General features: G+C 45.4%; 1 protein-coding gene across 5 annotated transcripts in view; it reads left to right on the top strand.

Moving 5' to 3' along the window:
* Positions 1–12,326, top strand: part of GRAMD1B (GRAM domain containing 1B) — a 178,336-nt gene that overhangs the window by 33,820 nt on the left and 132,190 nt on the right. For all 5 annotated transcript variants that reach the window (XR_004351111.1, XM_032640372.1, XM_032640373.1 and 2 more), the window contains exon 2: positions 8,674–8,739. Coding sequence is in view for 4 of the 5 variants with exons in the window: in XM_032640372.1 (XP_032496263.1) it covers positions 8,674–8,739 (66 nt within the window). In the remaining variant the exon portion in view is untranslated. The remainder of the gene's footprint in view (positions 1–8,673; positions 8,740–12,326) is intronic.

Raw genomic sequence — 12,326 nt, 5'->3', positions numbered from 1 at the left:
ACTCAATGCCAGATACCTTTCTAAGTATTTTGTGGGTACTAATTTATTTAATTTTCACAACACCCCAGTGAAGAAGATACTTTTATCATCCCCAGTTTATGGAGGGTGAAATTGAGTAGGTGGAAGAATCGAGATTTGAGTGCTGACTGTCTAAAGCTAGAGCCCTCAGGCTTAATCCCTGAAGATCCTGCCTCAGCCCATGGGAATGAGTGAAACAAAGAGGGGAAGTGGAGAAAAGGATAAACCAGGCGAGAGCAGAGCAAAGTCAAAGCCAGGGACAAGCAGAATGACCGGAGTGGAGAGTGAAATTCAGGAGCCGGTGAGGGAGATGTGGGAGATGTGGACGCTAGGAAGGTAGATGGCAGTCAGCTTACTGGGCTTTTATAGCTTAGTTTTAGGCTAAACTAAGGAGTTTTTGAACTTTGTTCTGAAATTAGGAGACACCTAAAGGATTTTAAGCCAGGAGGAGGGGTCTTCCCTGGCAGTCCAGTGGTTAGGACTCCTCACTTTCACTGCCGAGGGCCCGGACTCAATCCCTGGTTGGGGAACTAAGATCCCTCAAACCACGCGGTCAAAAAAAATAAAGTAGTAAGCCAGGAAGAGCTGTGATCAAATCTGCATATCAGGAAGAACACTGTTGTATCAGTGTCAAGGACAGAGTGGAGCAGGGCCGGGTTGGCAACAGGCAAAGCAGTTAGGAGCCGATTAAAGTAATCCCCGCAGGGAGTGATGAGAGCTTGACCTCAAGCAGCGGCAGTCAATGTTGAAGGGAGGATGGGATGCCTTTGAGGGATAGTAAGGTAGCATCTGCAGGACCTGGTGTGAAATTGACATGGAGGTGCATTTCTAGTTTGCATGCATCCTTAGTTGTGGAGTCCAAGGAGAGGACAAAAAGATGGTGAAATCAGTATTGGGCATGTTCAGTTTGAGATTCCTGTTGGACCCATTCACCGTGGCAAATGTATTATAATAAAAATAAGTATTATTAATATTTTGGGGGTACTTATTACTTGCCAAGACTTCTGTTAAGTGCTTTATATCAGTTAACTTGGTCAATCCTCCAAACAGGTGTGTGAAGTGACTTACATTTTAAAAGACAAGGGGGCAGGAATGTAGAGAGAGGTTAACAGGCTGCTCTGAGTTACTCCGATAACAAGTGGCAGAGCTGGAACTCAAATCCTGGGTTTGATCTGGAAACCTCTATGCTGTTCAATAAAGCCTTCTGCAGTGATGGAGATGTTCTCTACCTGCACTAATACGGAAGCTAATGGCCACATGTGGTCATCAGGTTCTTGAAATGTAGCTAGTACGACTAAGGAACTAAATTTTGAATGAATTTAAGTAGCCACATGTGACTAGTGACAGCTCAGTGCTGTGCTGTCTTTGGGGGTCATTAACTTATCCATCATAATTGAAGCCTTGCGTGTGGACATGATTCCCTAGAGATATATTGCAGTGGATTTTAATCTTCTGTGGGTTACATTCTCTATTTGAGAATCGGATGAGAGCTATAAATCCTCTTCCCTGAATGTGTAATATAACAATTTCAGAGATCCACAAAAATTAGTCTCCCCGGGTATAAAGCTGGAAGAGCAAGAAACCCAAGAAAATGTGAACTCCTTGAGCATGGAGGTTTCATCTGTTTCATTTGCTACTTTGTATTTGGTATCTAGATTCTAGAACAATGCCTGGCCTATAGTTGGTATCAGATAATTTATTAAATGAGTGGCTGAATGAGTCCTGGGAAACATTTTAGGACCAACCAGAAGAAGAGTCCATGAAGTTCCCTAAAAAAGAAGAGAAAAACAAAAGTAGGATAAAATCCAAGAAAGAGGGCTTCCCTGGTGGCGCAGTGGTTGAGAGTCCGCCTGCCGATGCAGGGGACACGGGTTCGTGCCCCTGTCCGGGAAGATCCCACATGCCGCGGAGCGGCTAGGCCCATGAGCCATGGCCACTGAGCCTGTGCGTCCGGAGCTTGTGCTCTGCAACGGGAGAGGCCACAACAGTGAGAGGCCTGCGTACCACCAAAAAAAAATCCAAGAAAGAGCAGAGGGTTTTGTCATAGAAGGCAAGAAGGGTGAAGTTTAAAGAATGGGAATAATCATCAATGCCAGACCTGCCTGGGTGGTCAAATGAGGTTAGGATGTAACTATTGTCATTGGCTTTGGCAGTAACAGAGGTCTTGTTTGATCAAACCAAGGAGGGGTAAGGGTGTGGTCCAGGTTACAGTGACTAATTCACGAAATCAATGGTGAGGAAGCAGAGGCAGTGAGTGTGATGTCCAGTGGGTCTCTATCCTGGTTGCTCCCCAGAATCACTGGGAAGCTTTTAAAAAATACGCATTCCTGGACAGACTCTGACTTGGTAAATTTGGGGAGGGGGCCAAGGAATCTGCATAGAAAAGCTCCTAGCTTATTCTGCTACAGATGTTTTTTTAAAGTAATTTAGTTTATTGATTGCCTTAGGAGCATTAGAATGTTTTAAAGATGAACGATTTTAAATTACATAGAAAAATCAATAAATGAGACATGCCTGAAATAGGGAGATAAGGATTTCTTCTTTGTTTATTAATAACTGCTTAATTATCACAACACATTATATGCAAATCTCTGATAGAGTTTTGATGGAAGTTCGACAGTCACCAAATAGTGCATTCTTTCAATAAAATATGGCCCTGAAGGGAAGGAAGGAAACATAAAGGAGTTGAGGGAGAGATTTTATTTTTTAAAGACAGAGACATGGGTATGTTTAGTGTCAGAAGAACTATTCAATAGAGAAACATTAGTGAGTTGTAATGAGTTAAAAGATATTTAGCTGGATTCTGAATCCCTCAGTCTTTGACCAGCTACCCACCTTGCTACTTGTTCCCAGGGGAGGCATTAAGCAGAAGCAGTCCTGCTACCTTTGTAGACAGATCATTAATCTTCACGCAGAGCATGTTATTTTCTAAGTAGTAATTGAGAATATTCAGTTATGTTGTGTAAGAAGCTGGCAGGCATTGGCAGTGTCCCAAATCACATCTGTTTACTTATCTTCTATTATTAGACTTTCCTATACCCGCTTGCCAGATGACAAACAGAAACTATTCTCTTTTATTCTCTACTTACAGGCTACCTGCCTTTCTTCCCCAAATGCCCTTCCTCTTTAAACTGAAATGGTAGATGCTAGAGTCATTTCTCAGGCAGATATAATTCAACATGAAAATCCAGCCTTTTATCAGTGACAGTGCGACTCTACTTTTCAAGTCAGTGGCTCTCAACATTTTTTATCATAAGGTTCTCTTCTGTTAATTTCCTCCCATGTATTGGTTGTTTCAAAGTATTTATCTGCCAAACTAACTGTGAATATTAAGTACAATTGATGTCCAACATTTCTGGTACACCTACCAAGGCCCAAACGTGGCGCTAGACACTTTCTATAGATGATTTCTACCATTTCTAATCCCCACTGCAGTCCTTAAAGGCATATGGTGTATACCCATGTCTGACACTTAGAAAAGTTAAATAATTTGCCCAGTATCATTGTGCTAAGTGGCAGAACTTGTGTCTTCCTGATTCCAAATCTTGAACTCAGATGTTGGGAAATAGGCTGAGAGAGGGTAAGGGACTTGGTCAAAGTTATAGGGCCAATAAGAAACAAAGCCAGGGCGAACCTCGGTTTGTCTGTCTCCATGCTATTCTACTACATCCACTAAATTTCTTCCCCCACTTTAAAAAAATTTTTAAATTAATTTTTATTGGAGTATAGTTGCTTTACAACATCATGTTATTAGTTTCTTGCTGTACAGCAAAGTGAATCAGTCATACGTATACATATCCCCCACTTTTATTAATCAGACATTTATCAATCAAAGCCACTCTGAGCTTTTCAGAGCTTCTAATTAGCATAAGATAATTGGTATTAACATACTAGATTGCTCTGATTAGAGCCAAAAACAAAGAAATGCGAAAAATGAGTGCACAGCCTTAGTGTGGGTAAATGTACTGGTTCCATTAGGCTCTGGAAATACTAAATGACATCTCGCATAGCCCCATAACTGCTTGGAATCCCCTGAATCTCCCAAAACCCCTTCCCGGCTTAGGAGACCCCATTAGTATTGTCTGGGCGAGAAAGAACTGTTTCTACTTAGGAAGCACCAGCTCAGAAAAAGTGCCAAATTTAGTTTCCACAGGAGTGAAGCTGTACTTCGCAGAGGGCAGAAGGACACCTTCCTGGTGGCTTGTGGGTTTAGGCTGACCTTCCTGCCAGTGCCCGGGGGTGGGGGAGGGAGGAAGGGAGACCAGTGGAATCATGGGAATTTACCCAGCCTGCCTTGCGGAGCTTCCTGCTGGCTCGGTATCCTGTGAATTTCTGCCTCTGGAGTGTGCTCTGCCTCAGATTACAATGGATTTTTCCCAGCCAGAGTTACTGGTTCAGTGTGACCTTCTAGGATAAGCTCTCAGCACTAGCTTGCTGGCAGAGAACAAAACCAGGACTCCAGATTCGATTCGCTTCAGCTGTTTTCCCTCTGGAACATTGCGGGACGCACAGAAGCGCTTCCCCACCGTATTTACAGTGTGCTGTTTCAAAATTTAATTTCTAGAGTGGTTTTTATCAGCAGCTTGAATTTACAGCAGGAGGGATTTTAGTCATCCTCATGCGTTTTCTAGCTCTTTTGGGGGAAAGGCAAACGGTTGCTTATACAACTTCCCTTCCTTGCAGTGTTAAGCTGACTTTCAGTCATCTGGTGCCCAGGCTAAGTCATTCCAAATCGGTGTTTGGAGTTTCTTTTCAGACTTTCTAAGAGACGTTTTCATCCGTGAGCGCCCTCTGCCGGACTTCCTTCAAGTTCTTCTCAGCTTCCTTAAGCTGTAGAGCCCGCACTGGCCACCTGTCCCTCCAAGGCCTTGACTGAAATGGAGCGGTTGTGGACGTGGCCCTTGACCTCTGGCCTTCCACAGCCCTCTGCAAGCACCCTACCGTGGTGACGGCTCTTCTTCATGACCTCAGAAGACCGGCAGATTCATTTAGGGAGCAGGGTGAGCTGCCCAGTGTCCAGGTGGTCTGTACTGTTTGAAAAGGCTCATATAAGAGAGGAGCTGAGAATTTTGCCAGAGAGCAAGGCCGTGTCTGAATCTCTGCTCAACAACGATCATTTCATGGGGTTGGGTGGAGTGGTAGTGGTTGGCGTCGATCTCACCTTTAAAGACGGTGGGAAAAAAAGTTCTGAAAATGGGAGGAGAGAGGACCAGGCTCCTTTGGCGGGTGGGGAGGCAGGGGGGTGTCTAGAGGAGGAGGGAGCCTATGCGTGCTGCAGCTGTTGCTGCTGTGGAGTTACCTGTAGTTCCTTCTGTTCTACGTTCTCCTCTCCAATATGTTGCCTGAAATTCCCCAGCAGAAGTGTCTGCGACCTGCGCCCCTTCATCCTTCCGCTGTTGCCGCATCGCAGTGCTCAGGGAACACTTGTGCCTCCTAGACTGGGGCTCCTTACGTCCCAGCCTTCTGGCACAGTGCCTGGTAGGTGGTAAATGTGTGGTGAGCCGAGCTGAACCAGAATGCCCTCTCAGGATTCCCTGCCGGTCCAGTGGTTAGGACTCTGCGCTTTCACTGCCGGGGGCCTGGGTTCAGTCCCTGGTTGGGAAACTAAAATCCCACAAGCCACGCGGAGTGGCCAAATAAATTAAGGAAAAAAAAAAAAACCCTTCTTTTCTCAGTTCTGCTCATCCTGAATCTGTTCAAATTTCAAGTGTCAGCAAAAAAACCCTTGCTGTTGAGATGGTCTTCTCTTACCAGCCCCAGAAGGAAGTGATCTTTCTCTGGTCTATGTTTCTGTAGCTTTTAATATTTACTTCTAAGAGTTATCATTTTCTACTTTTAAATGTAGTTTAAAATTATAGTTTATATTGACTCTTACTTTCCAGATTGTAAATACCTTGAGAGCAGGATCCCTGTCTGATTCATGTCTTTATTTTCCATGACCCACAAAACGATGACTTGCACATAATAATAGCATTTGTACAACAGTTAGTATGTGCCAAGCAGTGTTCTCCATACTTCACATATGTTCATTCTTTGATTCTTACAACAGCTTTAAAGAACTATCGTAACATCTATCTCCATTTTGTAGGTAAGGAAAATGACTAATAATTTGCTCAGGGTTGTGTTAAGTAGGAAGCGGAGGAAGTTGGATGTAACCTGAGGCAGCGTATTCCAAAGTCTTGACTTAACTTGGATGCTGCCTTTTGACATATGTGCACATAGAGAGCATTGGAGAAATACTTGTTGAATGCATGCACGTTGATATTTCTTAGTTATTTAGAACCAATAAATTGTTTGAAGGTGATCCATTGTTAACTTTTCATCTCCACCCTCTGAACGGTTTTCTAAGCAATGGGAAGGCCAGAAGGGGGCGCCAGAAAGTTGGTTCTCGTTTTGGTTTCAGAAGCTGGATGGCTTGGCCTCGTTCAGGTTCTGGTTTGGAAGTCAGCAGTGCCATCTAGTGAGATAACTTGCTAAAATCAGCTCAGAATTATTTTTCTGGAACTCTGGTACTTCTCATTTAGTTCTGGGAGCCCCTCTATTAGCTTTACTTTAAGCCTTGATTGCCAGAGTGAGGGTAGGGTGAGAAGGAAGCACAGCCCCATTATAGATAGTTTAAATGGAGTCCAGTTTGATCTCTTCCGTGAAGAGGCCGTAATGCTGATTGTGGTCATTGGGTTGGTTGAGCCCCTTTGGGTGTTAGATAGTGTAAAACACTGGGTTCCAGACAGCCCTCCCTCTTCCTTCTCCTCAAATGTACTGCCAACGGTGTAGACTGGTATTCCTCTCTCTCTCTTTTTCTCTTTTAAAATTATTATTATTATTGTTATTTTGGTTTTTCTCTCTTGATTCTTGCCTCTGGAGCTGAGTCTGCTGTGGAATTTGAGTTCCAGTCATCTGTGGGTTGCCTACTGTAGTCTTAACACCTATTCCAAGTTGTATAGAAGAGGGTTCTTGATACATATGACAGGTCAGTCCCAATGTAAGAAATCCCGTGGGTTGGCAACACAGCAGTATAATTTTGTTATAAGGAGTTTTTAAAAGGCAAGTCTATGAGACCTTGCAAGGAGGGAATGATGAGTAGCCACATGTTCTCCACAGGGAATGAGCGGCAAAAAAAAAAGTGCTTTGTGTAGAGTAAAAGAAAACACAGGATTGTGTACACACTTGGTTGTGCCAAGCAACTGGAAGCTTTGTGTGTGGTGCTGTTCTGATTTCTGGCGCGTGTGTGTGTGTGTGTGTGTGTGTGTGTGTGTGTAGGTGCATGTTTGTGTATTTGAAAATTTGATGTAAATTGCTTCTAAGTTCATTTACTTCTTGCTGAAAAATCAGAACATGAGAGCGTGGTTGTAAAATCACGTGCTTCTTTGGTGGACAGTGTACAGTCACTGGGGCAGGCACTTACCCTACAAGATTGTTCACAGTTTGCCATCTTCTGGGGATCTAGTCTAAGGAGTGTACTCTGTAGAGAGCAGTGCTTTTTATGGCTGTGAACAATCCACCAGAACAAGGGAACAAGTCTGGTTGTACTGGGCCTGGGTTATAGTGACATTTATGGTAATAGGAATTTATTATGAATGGAATCTATGCCAAACAGGGGTTTGCTGACTTTTTCTGTAAGGGGCCATACAGTAAATATTTAGGCTTTGTGGGTCTAATGGCCTCACTACTGCACTTATTCAGTTCTGTCTTAACTGTACAGCTCTGCCATTGTAGCAAAAAAGCAGCCCTGGTTAGTATGTTAATGAATGGATGTGGCTGTGTTTCAATAAAACTTTATTTATGACATCATTTTGAATTTCATATAATTTTCACATGTCATGAAATATTATCATTTTAAAAATGTTTATTCCCAGCCGTTTAAAAAAGCAAACACCATTCTTAGCCCACGGGGGCTGCAGACTCTTGATTAGAAACCTGGAGTACTTAATAATTAGCAATTAATAAAAATGATTTGTTCACCAGCTTTATGTTCAGTTAGTGTCATAAGGTGTCTGAACAGCTTTTCTTTCTCTTGAGTAGGATGAATGACTGTTGAATTCCACAGTCATTTAAAGTAAGCACTTCAAGAACTCTTGTGAGTTGAAGCTCTATAATCTTCGTGCCTACAGGGCTTTAAGGAGTGGAGGGACTCCACCTTCTAATCCCTCTTTCGTCCCTCACCCTCTTCAGCCTTCCCTGGAGGCGGGGAAGCAGGCCACGTGGCCCCAGACTCCATCAAGTCTCAAGTCTTTCTCCTGCTGGAATTCCCTCCTGCCCGAACCCCTCCCCTTCCTGCCCACAAGACTGCAAGCCAGCACCTTGAGTGTCTCAGGGGAGGCGGAAGAATGGGATTATTCTGTCCTACAGATCTAGAGGCCCAGGTACAGAGAATGCCAGAGGCATTCACTCTCAGAGACTGTGTGGCCTGGGAAGAAAATGGTGATAGGTCAGGATCTTCCTCTATGTGCTTTAGGTATGATGGGTGGGGTTTTCACCAAATGGGTGTCTCAGTTCCACCGTCAGGCAGTATACCCTCTGTGTAAACTTACCCGGGGAACGTCTACCTTTAAGATGTTGTAACCCCGTTTCTCCATTGAGCTGAAGTCTAGATGCTCTCCCCCAGGGTTGAGAAAGAAGCCGAACGTTAACGGTTCACATCCTGTCTTTTCTCAGCAGCCAGCAGAGCAGCCATGACGATGACTCTAGCAGGTTCCTGAGTCCTCGGGTGCGGGAAGAAAGGTAAGATCGCCTGAGGAGGGCAGCGATTACAGTGGGTGGGGAAAATGTTCGAGGAAGATGGTGCTTTTGCCGCGAATGAGAACTGTGGGAAACTGCAGAGAAATAGGGGCCCGCCAGACCTCTGTGCTCAAACACGGATTAGAAGGAGGATGCTCCCCCTCGACCCGAGTAGAGGGGACCGAGTCTAAAGGCTTTTGGTGTCCAGCAGGGGAAGAAGTCAGTGTGTGGAAACTAAGTCCGTTGGGAAGATGTCAGAGTGGACTTGGCACCTGAGGCACACTCTAAAGGTCGGGTACGGTGTGGAGCGAGAGGGGAAAGGGTATTTTGTGCCCGAGGAAAACGGCGTGGCTGGGGATGCATGTGTGGCATCAGAGTGGTACCTGAAAGGTGGGTTCGCCTCTTGGTGGGTGTCAACCAAAAGATACAACCAAGCTAAAGATCGGAGGAAGGAAGGAGTTATCCCAAAGCAGTGTTTCCCCCACAGCAAAACTGGGGAAGTTTTAAGCTAAGGGTATTCATGCGTATTCATGAGGGGCTTGAGCTGAGGAGAATTCAGCATGAATTTGTGACAGAGGTCGACAGAGTTCAAGCGTTAGTTGATTGAGGTGAGGAGGGTCGACATCATCCTTCCGTCCTCCACCTGGGTGGGGGGCACGTGGGAGTCAGCATCATCAACCTGTTAACTTCTCCCACCTGGTTGGGGTTTTTTTTTTTTTTTTTTTTTTTTTTTTCTTTTGTGGTACGCGGGCCTCTCACTGCTGCGGCCTCTCCCGTTGCGGAGCACAGGCTCTGGACGCGCAGGCTCAGCGGCCATGGCCCACGGGCCCAGCCGCTCCACGGCATGTGGGATCCTCCCGGACCGGGGCACGAACCCGTGTCCCCTGCATCGGCAGGCAGACTCTCAACCACTGCGCCACCGGGGAAGCCCTGGTTGGGGTTTCTGTATCTGCAAAACAGCTCAAGGATATTGTTGCGTGTATCCCTGGAGGGGGATCCAGGACCCTGCCGCAAGGCTTCACTATTGTTTCTTGACTGTTCCTCTCCTGTCTCCTCCGTATCCCCTCCCTTCCCTGATTAGCAACTGTTTGAACATGCCCGCTGGAACTCAGGGAAGGTCGTGGAGGCTGAATGAAGCCTATTTCCTGTAATCAAGAAGTGGGGGGCACAGAAAGGCTTTTGTGCCTGGGAGCCCCACAGGGCGCTGCTCGTATCACTATCTGTTTGCATGATGACAGGAGTGGATGGTAGGTGTCAGAGGTTAACGGAGAATGAGGTGGGGTGTACAGGGGGCCCCCTGAGGATACGGAGGCTCCTGGATGCTCGTTCGAGGCTCTGAGGTGGGACTGGCTAAACACTCAGGCTGTGGACCCCAGGTGGCATCTGTGGCATGTAGCGCCTCTGAATGGTAGACAGAGGGAGCGGTCTGTTGCAGCAAGTTAAACTTATGTGCCCAGCGAAGGTGGACCGTACTGACCTTAACGGAAAGGGGGTCTCAGCAGGCATGCCGCAGGGCTCTGCTTTTGGTCTAGCTCTGTTTATGAAAATGCAGAAGGTACTTTTACCTCATTTATCAAACTTATGGTGGCTGCTCAGCTGAGAGGGAGTAGAGAGAACACCAAGGATGATAGAACCAAGACTTAGTATTATTTCAAATAGAACAGTAGGTGGAAACAGCACGGAGTATTTTAAAAAAGGAAATGTGCTATTATATATTTATACATTTGTATTAGAATAGTTTCTTGAGTGTAGGGTTACCACGGGGAGCCTAACTTGACAGGATTTCATGTGGAAAAGAACTTAAGGGTTACTTTTTAACCAGCCACATATAAGCCAGTAATCTGAAGCAAGTACCAAATGATCTTTGAAAGTCTGAGTTCATTACTGGAAGGATGGAGCATGGATTTAAAAAAAAAAAAAAAAGGTCTCACTGTAGTCTGTACTAGTTTGACCATATTGGATGTATTATTTTCCGTTCTTTGGAAAAGGATATTGATAAATTAGAGTTCAGAAAAGAATGATCAAGGTGATAACTATGTGATTATAAGGATTGGTTGAAGGAAAGGGGTTTAGCCTGGAAAAGAGAAGGTTTAGAATGACTATAGCAGCACTCTTTAAATATCTGAAAGCCTAAGAAATAGAACTAGAGGGGTAGGAGTTACAGCGAGAGGGATTTCAGCTCAGGATAAGAAAGAACTTTTCCATGATGAGAGCTGTACTGCAATGGAACAGGCCTTGTAAAGTAATGAACTATCTCCTCCATACAAGTGTTCAGGCAAAAGCTAGATGGTATGTCATGAAAAGGATTTCATCCTGGGCAGGAGGGTGGGACCTTCCCTTTATATTTATAAAGTTTTATGAGTTCTGCCCTAGTTCTCAGTTTTGTGCTTGTTACTAACCAAAATTAACAGTTCAGCTCATCAATTTAGACAGAGGCATGGGGCCTCCAAGGGGCAAAGATTAATCACTCTTGTAAAGATGCTTTCATCAGTTATGATCTGATGGCAGTGCCCTCAGTCTCTAGAGTGGCCTTCGCTCTCTTTTCAGTGCTGTCTGGATTTCGACAACCATACTCTCAAAATTGGAAGGGTCCGTAGAGTTCCCCAGCAGAACTCCCTTCCCTGTGCTTGTGCGCCAAACATCTCTGGAAGCGTTCTGTCCATTTCTGATCATCATACCTTCAGCTGCTCCTCGTCTATCTGCCCTACGATTGTCAGGTCCTCGGTTCGCTCTGTTTTATCCCTGCTGCTTAGGGCATTCCTGGGAGAGATGAATAAGTGCCAAGTTGTACATACTCTGCAATGCGTTTTTCACAAGGCTGCTTGCTAACTGGAGAGAGCCCTGCCTTTTTGTTCAGTATTTGGGATTGTATGCTGATAAAAATTATATTCTAGCTCCTGTGCTCACTCCCCCAACCAAGTGAAATGTTACGGAGGGTCTCCCTTCCAAACCTCTGCCCAGAAAAATCCTCTAAATGTCTTCCCGGGTCCTTTCTTCTCCCTGGCCCACCGACAGCCCCCTGAACTCCTCATGGTGGATGTTGGATATAGTTCTGCACTAGCTCACCTTGGGCATTACGGGAAACAGAGAGGGCTGGGATCAGAAGGATGCTTCTTGTGGCGGTCCCTGTGGACCCCTCCCCTCGAAACTCAGGACGGATGTGTGTTCCCCGTGGTGTTTCTGAATGAATTATTTTTTCCCTTCTCAGCCAGTGGGTTCTCCTGGAGAGAGCAAGTCCTGAGGGTGCTAATTAATCACTCAGCCCCAGCTCAGCACAAACCTTTACACCCTGCACCTAATCCTTCCTCTAACATGTTTCCACCCAATTAAGAGACTCTCTGGGGCATTTTGGATATTACTCTGTGATATCCTGACCTAGAGCAAGTGTGAGATCTGAGCCCTGTGGAGATTTTCTGCGGTGGTGGGGAATCTGGTTTGTGCCCTTTGCTCTGGGCCCAGTTTGATGGACAGCACACCCTGCTGGTTACAGCGGCATTCCCCACACTGGCCAGGCCTTCCTGGACAAACAGATCATCTCATTTACTCTTTGCCCCTCCCCTGGGAAGCAGGTAGAGCGGGGTTGAAAATGG

This window comes from Phocoena sinus, chromosome 8 (assembly GCF_008692025.1).
Source record: "Phocoena sinus isolate mPhoSin1 chromosome 8, mPhoSin1.pri, whole genome shotgun sequence".
Classification (NCBI taxonomy): Eukaryota; Metazoa; Chordata; class Mammalia; order Artiodactyla; family Phocoenidae; genus Phocoena; species Phocoena sinus.
The sequence above is the reverse complement of the archived record's forward strand: the minus strand, read 5'-3'. Positions and strand labels throughout refer to the sequence as shown.